The sequence below is a fragment of the Bison bison genome, unplaced genomic scaffold (genome assembly GCF_000754665.1).
Source record: "Bison bison bison isolate TAMUID 2011002044 unplaced genomic scaffold, Bison_UMD1.0 scf7180017864456, whole genome shotgun sequence".
Classification (NCBI taxonomy): Eukaryota; Metazoa; Chordata; class Mammalia; order Artiodactyla; family Bovidae; genus Bison; species Bison bison.
The window spans coordinates 4,951,005-4,958,967 of record NW_011495018.1 but is presented as its reverse complement, the minus strand read 5'-3'; the positions used below and the strand labels follow the sequence as shown (position 1 = coordinate 4,958,967).

Genomic DNA, 7,963 nt, shown 5'->3' with positions numbered 1-7,963 from the left:
GACCATGACTGCATCCTGGGCTTCCCGGGGCCCACGTGGCCCAGGGCAGTAACTTGCGGGTACCCACGAGGCTCGGCTCTGCCTGGAGGTGGGTGCATCCTTTGTCTCTGGCCGACATCCAGTGGCCCTGCCCTGCGTCTCTCTGGAAACAGACCATGCTGCTCCTGGGCTTTTCTGGTGTTTCCTTAGAGCCGAATGGTCAGTGTCTATGGCTGGAGGAAGAGGATGGAGAAAGGTCAGCTCCTTTTTGATCTGTAGCTCTTTTCTCCAGCCACCGGGAGACAGGCGGTTTCCTGCAGGTCAGGGTGAACGTTACTAGGGGTACGGAGGGTGGAAGACAGTAGCATCTCCAGACCGTGTGGCCATCAAGATTTGGATGTCTGCAGGCAAGGTTTTCTGCTGGCCGCCGGCCCCAGCCCGTCACTGGGTGGGGCGTGTTCTGTGGGCCCCGGGTTGTTGGCATTCCCGGGGCAACCTTGCTCCTTCTCCCAGCTCATCTAACAGGGGCGGGAGGAGGAGATGGATGCAGTGTCAGGCTTGACGAGGGCTGATGCGAACTCTTTATGCTTCTTTTAAAGCATGTGATTTTCCCGGGCGCTGGTGATGAAGCGATTTCAGAGTACAAGTCGGTGATTTACTACCAAGTGAAACAGCCACGCTGGTTTGAGACGGTTAAGGTATCATCTCCATGACCCTGTTCTCCTATGGGGCGGGTTATGAGATGCTCATTTGTATCCTGAGGACGTCGCCCCCTCGCACCTCCCCCCGCTCCCCAGGGCTGCCTGCCAGTGGGTACCTTCTGCCAGCCCTGGGGCGCTTTCAACAAAGTCGTTCAGGAAGGTTGCTAAGGAACCTTGCTGGGGTTTCTTGGAATTTACATTTACTCTCATCTCCTTTTGGATGTAAAAGCAAGACTTTCCTGGAGACAAATGACAGAGTCCTTTACAGACAGCTATTGTCTGTCTCTTCTCAGGTCTGTTTTATGTAAGGCGTGCTGTCTTTACAGCAAATGGAAAAAAAAATAGTGGTGGTAGTACATGGAGGACATCCCTGGGGAGATGGATCCTGTTCCCTCAGCTGTGATGCTCCGAGATTCCTAGCGCACCCCCCGACACCCCGCCCACCGTGAACCAGCCCGCACACCGCTGGCTTGGGTATTGGGACCCCAGGCCAGTGGCTGGCTCTGGAATGCAAACGTCAGCTATGAGATTACAGACACTCTTGGCTTAAAGGCAGCATGTGTTGGGTCTTTTTCCTTTTACTCTAAGTCCTGAAAGAACTTCTTCTGCTGCAGCCAACGGCAGGTCTCCACAGTTACGAGGGAACATAGGTACCTCCAAATTGGGGCTAAAAACATAAATGGCAACTTTAAAAAATAAACGCTTCACTGTGAGGATCAGCACATAAAAAAAAAAAAATTCAGCTTCCTCTTCCAGTCCACGTGGTATCCTGGACAGCGTTATTTGGTGTTCAGGGCATTTGCCTTTGGGAAGATCACACCCTGTGGGGGAGAAGTGTGTGGAGTGTTCCAGGATGTCTCAGCGGAATGAAGCCGATTGTGGGGGAAGGTGCCATAAGGGTGCTGACTTGCCCTGTTTATCGCGCAGGTGGCCATCCCCATCGAGGACGTGAACCGCAGTCACCTCCGGTTTACATTCCGACACAGATCATCCCAGGACTGTGAGTAGCCACACGCTTCGTTAGCCCGTGTGTATTTATTATTGTGCATTTATTCTGGATTGTTCTAGATGGTGGTTACCATAATATAGGGAGGTCTTGACACTCCAGCTCCATGTCAGGGTGAACTCAGTCCTGTGAAGTGCTGTCTGCTCTGGTTGAGCTGCTCCCTGGAGATCTTCATTTTCTTCTCGAATTTGTCCAGTGAGGTGCCCTTCCTTCCTACTCTACCCTTGGGTTTCGTCTTTCCTATTTGTTTTGTGATCCTGTCCCATCTGTCAGAAAATCGCTGAGCTGTAACAGACAGATTTCACAAATTGCTTTTAATGCTGTTTGTGCTGGTGCTGAAAACCTTGAGCCCTCTCTGGCTTTGCTGGCGGCCACTGGCATCTGGAACTCAGGCTGACCTTTTCTCGCCGGTGTTGGTATAGCCTTGGACATGATGCCAAGACTTTGGGAGGAAAGAACGGCTGTTCGCATCACTCACCTTCCAGAAGGATTTAGCATCGAAGATGAAGTTTGTCTCATAGCCTGTGTTGAATTCATTGTCTGCTAAGGATCTAGCCCTCTGTTAGCCACCAAGTACAAAGTTACACGGGGAAGACGCATTACTGCCCTTTGTGGGCTGTATCCATCTGGCCGTCAGCTAAGATTTGGGAACGCAAGTGATGATACAGTTGTATATGTAGTGGCATCAGGGGAAGGGTGGCCTCAGTGGGCGTGTTTATCACCCACGACCCTGTGGGGACCAGAGCCACAGGGGTGGGCGGGGTCCTCAGCCTTGACTCTGTGTGTGTTTCCAAATGTCTCAGCCTGAGGGGGAAATGCCCGGGGAGGGGGGGTTGATGACCAGACAAAGTGGAAGCTGCCCTCCCCTTGGCACAGTGCTTGGCATAGAATCAGTTCAGTTCAGTTCAGTCGCTCAGTCATGTCTGACTCTTTGTGACCCTATGGACTGTAGCACGCCAGGCTTCCCTGTCCATCACCAACTCCAGGAGTTTACTCAAACTCATGTCCATTGAGTTGGTGATGCTATCCAACCATCTCATCCTCTGTCAACCCCTTCTCCTCCTGCCTTCAATCTTTCCCAGCATCAGGGTCTTTTCCAGTGAGTCAGTTCTTTGTGTCGGGTGGCCAAAGTATTGGAGCTTCAGCTTCAGCATCAGTCCTTCCAATGAACATTCAGAACTGATTTCCTTTAGGATGGACTGCTTTGATCTCCTTGCAGTCCAAGGGACTCTCAAGAGTCTTCTCTAACACCACAGTTCAAAAGCATCAGTTCTTCGGCGCTCAGCTTTCTTTATAGTCCAACTCTCACATCTGTACATGACCACTGGGAGGTTGGCCTCAGAAGGCACACATCTGCCCACATCCACAGAAACCATCAGCTGATGCATCTGGAATTGCTAACAAGTTGCAGAATGGTGTTAGACTGTTCACATACCAGCACCAAACTTTCCCAGCAACTTTCTCAGCTTTCTTTATAGTCCAACTCTCACATCCATACATGACTACCACCACAGCCTTGACTAGATGGACCTGAGGCAAGTCCTGGAGGCTGTGGTTGGCTCTGCACCCTGCACAGTGGAAGTCGTGGTGGCGGGGGGCAGGAGCTGCTGGGGAGGTGAGGGTGGGGAGCCCCACTGCAGGGCAGGCAGAGTTCTCGAATGCACAGAGGACTTCTCTCAGAAGCATGCTCCCCATTTAGAACACCATCATTCCCCCTAATTAATAGATTAGACTAGGGCAGAGGGATCTCTTTGGTAGCATTTCAGTTTTCCAAATCCTTGTTTTCCTTGTCAGTTTTTAAGTACTCATTACAGACATGACGCTATCACGATACAGTTGCATAATTAATGAAGTCTCCCCAGCCACAGCTGGCAGGGTTGGGGGAACGTGTGGAGCTTAGCAAGTGTGATGATGGTGAAGTTGGTGGGCCACCCTAGCGATGAGGGCCACAGGGGGGCCCTTGACGCCGCCTCATCTGCGCACACTCTGGGGCAGAAATGGGGCGAGCTGAGGCCACACTGCACCCCCTCCCTACTCTCCCCAGCAAAACATGTTGCTTTACCTCTTCTGGAAGCAGGTGACGGGGTTTCTCATGCTGGGCTCCGTCCTTGGGGTTGCTGGGAAAGTTTGGTGCTGGTATGTGAGCTGTCTAATGCCGTTCTGCAATGTGTTAGCAATTCCGGATGCATCAGCTGGTGTTTGCTCTGGATGTGGGCACATGTGTGCCTTCTGAGGCCGACCTCCCAGGAGTTTCCCTTCTTTGTAGCGGGGCTGGCTGGGTGGGCAGCACTGCCTGCCCTCTGGGGCATGAGGTCTTCTCCTGTGACTCCTGACGTGTAAATGTGTTGTCTGCCTCGTCATGGCTGCTAATGAACATGTGATAATTGCAGTCCATTCCTGATGTAAAGAGGCAGAGTGTTAATAATTTAAAGGTGCGCTATAAAATTCTGTCCTACTTAATAGTAGGGCTGGGGGAAGCTGTCTGCTGGCAGGTATGGTCATGTGTCTTGAACCACGGCTGATTTCACAGAGACATGCTTTAATGTTCTTCATGTCTGCCCAAACTTAGAACCTGGTGGATCAGATGGAAAAGAGTCCACCTGCCAGGCAGGAGGCCTGGGTTTGATCCCTGGGTTGGGAAGATCCCCTGGAGGAGGGCATGGCAACCCACTCCAGTATTCTTGCCTGGAGAATCCCATGGACCAAGGAGCCTGGTGGGCTACAGTCCATGGGGTCACAAAGAGTCGGACACGACTGAGCAACTCAGCACAGCACAAACTTGGAAGGATCTCTTCCTTCTCTCTTGAACACTGAGAAGTTTTATGTTTTCAAGAACCCTTTCACCAAGTTATTTTTTGATTCCTAGCGTACATATATTTTGCCTTTATCTGTCCTTTTATCTTTGGTTAGTCACTTATCACCCACCTCATTAGCTAGCATTTATTGAGCACCTATTATATTCCAGGAATGCAAAGATCAGTGAGATACACTACCTCATGCAGTGATGTCCTGGAGTAAGTATTCTGAGCCTCTGACTCAAGGTGGGCAGACGTATTGCTCTTGGACCTCTGTTGTTTCATCTCTAAATATAGAATCTGGGATCTGTAATTTTAAAGTTATTTTCTAGCCTTGAACTCAATGGTTCCATGCTGTGTTCAGCTTGCATCTCTGAAAATTCATCACACATCCATTTCTTCAGCCCAGAGGCCTCATTCATGTCTACCTCATCGGGCACCTGCCCACCCTGGAGCCTGCACTCCCCTCTGCTTACCAGCCCCACTGGCTGTCGGCCCCCAAGCAAGCCAGGCCGCTCCTTGTTAGGGCCTCTGTATTTGGCCATCTCTTTTCCTGGAGGGTTTACATCTTGGGTCATACGTAGTCTGTCTTCTCAGAGAGACCTTTCTGACCATCCAGCTGGGTCGTCCCTGTTCCCATCATAACGCTTTAACAAGCTCCTGACTTTGTTTTCTTTGTTATCTGAAAGAACTCGTTTGTTGGCATCTCCCCAACTAGAACAAATGTTTATTGAGTATCTGATATATAGCGGGACTATGTTACCCACTGGGGAAATAGCAGTGAAAAAATACACAACGTTTCTTTCATGGGAAAACCCAGTGGATGAAGCTAATGATAAGTTTTCACGCATACATACACACACACGCGTGTGCACACACTCGGCGCATGCACACATGCACACACACGCAGATGCACACACACAGTACAGGCTTGGTAATCTGGTAGTGATAGGGATTTGTCTTAATCTGCTGGGCAGTCACAGCAGAATACCACAGGCTGGGTGATTTAACAGTGGAGATTTCTCACAGTTCTGCAGGCTGCAGGTCTGAGCTCAGGGCACCTGTGTGGTCGGGTCTGGTGGAAACCCTCTTCCAAGTTGCAGATGGCCACCTTCTCGCTGTGAGATCACATGGAGGAGGATAGAGCTGGTGTCTGTTCTGTTTCTTATAAGGGCCCCCGTTCTATGGGGTCAGAGCCTCAGCCTTGTGACCACTCAACCTTAAGAGCCTCCTTTTAGGCCTTTTCTCCAGGACAGCTGTGCGGGGATTAGGCTTCAGCCTGACAATTTTGTTGAACAAATGAAAACCTAACAGTTCAGCTCCTGGCCATTGTGAAGACCGGTCAGCTGAGTGCCAGGGAAGACCAGGGTCTGCGATTGCTCTTCTGGGCAGGCTGGTCGCTTCCAAGCAGGTGACTCCTTGGTGGAATCTTGAATGAAATGAAGAACTGAGTCTCCCATGCTGATTTTGGGGGAAGAACTTCCTCGCCAAAGCGAATGAAATTTCATGCTCAGGTGTTTAGTCCGCCTGTGCAGTGGAGGCCCAAGGTGGGCATCTCTCTGTCTTGACTTCCGTGTTGACCATCTGTTTTCTCAGGGAAGGATTTGCCCCTTATAGTGGTCACTTGTGATGGCCTGTGTGTTCTGCCATGTTTATCTGTGAATCTCTAGGCTGCAAACACCGTCTTCACTGTGAGTTCTTTCCAGTTACTCTTGGCTTTCAGTATTGCAGACTCCTCTCCATGTTCCCCTTCAAACATCCTTCTGCTCTTGGCCCTTTCCTCCAGGTTCTGACTTGAACTTCCACGAGGAAACTCTAACATTGCTCTGAATTTACAGATTAGTTTGAGCCCAAGGATCCCTTTGTGATATGTGAACATTGTCTCCATCTCCGTGTATTTATGTTTACTTCAACATCTGTCAAAACAGTTTTGTAACTTTTTCAGAAAGGCAGCCCTCATGGCATTTTATGATGTTATTTTTGTCGTGATGGCTGTTGAAAATGATTATTGATCTCTGTTGCAGCTAAGGACAAATCTGAGAAAATATTCGCCCTCGCTTTTGTAAAGCTCATGCGCTATGATGGGACCACCCTGAGGGACGGGGAGCACGATCTGATCGTCTACAAGGTACGTTCTTCTTTCTGTTGGTGTGATGCTGTTGATGTTGACTGCTTCAAGCCTCTTTGGGCTTCCTGGCCTGAGTGGACATCTCCCATCTTTGTGGCAACAGTGCTCTCTAGCAACTTTTAATTCTGAAAATGAACATTTCAGATGACCAGCTTTTTAGCTGTTCCTAAGGGGAGATGTTTGTTTGTTTTAGTCGCTAAGTCATGTCTGACTCTTAGCGACACCATGGATACCAGGTTCCTCTGTCCATGAGATTCTCCAGCAAAAATACTGCAGTGGGCTGCCGTTTCCTTCTCCAGTGGATCTTCCTGACCCAGGGATTGAACCTGCATCTCTTACATCTCCTGCATTGGCAGGCACATTCTTTACCACTCGAGCCACCTGGGAAGCCCATAATAACACATTAGATTCTGTTTAAAAAAATGCTCTGTGAGTGTGAATTCATCTAGAGGGACAGGGAAATATTAAAAATAAGCAGTTTAGCACAGGATCTCAGTTCAATATTATGGCTGTTTTTTTCCTATTATTATTATTTTTTTGACCGTGCAGCATGTGGGATCTTAGTTCCCTGACAAGAGATCAAACCCATGCCCCCTGCAGTGGAAGTGAGGTGTCCTAACCACTGGGTCACTGGGGAGGTCCCCTGCTCAATATTATTTAGCAAATTAGTCGGTAAAATAATTTAGACAAGAATAGACACATGTAGACGTGTAACTGTAGGCTTCCCTGGTGGCTCAGTGGTAAAGAATCTACTTGCAATGCAGCAGATGCAGGTTCAATCCCTGGGTTGGGAAGATCCCCTAGAGAAGAAAATGGCATCCCACTCCAGTATTCTTGCTTGGAAAATCCCGTGGACAGAGGAGCCTGGTGAGGTACAGTCCACGAGGTCACAGACGAGTCGCACACAGCTTAGCAGCTAAATAGCAGCGACACGTGTAACCGGATCACTTTGTTGTGTGCCTGTAAGTAAGCACAGCGTTGGCAGCCAACTGTCCTCCAATAGAAAACATTAAAAAATTAAGTAAACTGTTTAGGAAATAATAGAGAACAAATGTCATGATGGTTCAAAGGATTAAGAATCACAAGGGGGTAGAAAAAATTGCCTGGGGCCCTGAGTCGCGTGTGACCTGTGGCGGCCTTAAACCCGCAGGCGGAAGCGAAGAAGCTGGAGGACGCGGGCACATACCTGAGCCTGCCCTCCACCAAGGCCGAGCTGGAGGAGAAGGGCCACTCGGCCACAGGCAAGAGCATGCAGAGCCTCGGGAGCTGCACCATCAGCAAGGACTCCTTCCAGATTTCCACGCTCGTGTGCTCCACCAAGCTGACCCAGAACGGTGGGTGTGGGGCGTGGAAA

General features: G+C 49.8%; 1 protein-coding gene across 1 annotated transcript in view; it reads left to right on the top strand.

Moving 5' to 3' along the window:
• The window catches only part of DOCK1 (dedicator of cytokinesis 1), a 570,389-nt gene that overhangs the window by 105,953 nt on the left and 456,473 nt on the right, over positions 1-7,963 (top strand). Inside the window, exons 15-18 of the mRNA XM_010859569.1 lie at positions 579-677; positions 1,608-1,680; positions 6,506-6,609; positions 7,760-7,943. Of these exons, the coding sequence (XP_010857871.1) occupies positions 579-677; positions 1,608-1,680; positions 6,506-6,609; positions 7,760-7,943 (460 nt within the window). The remainder of the gene's footprint in view (positions 1-578; positions 678-1,607; positions 1,681-6,505; positions 6,610-7,759; positions 7,944-7,963) is intronic.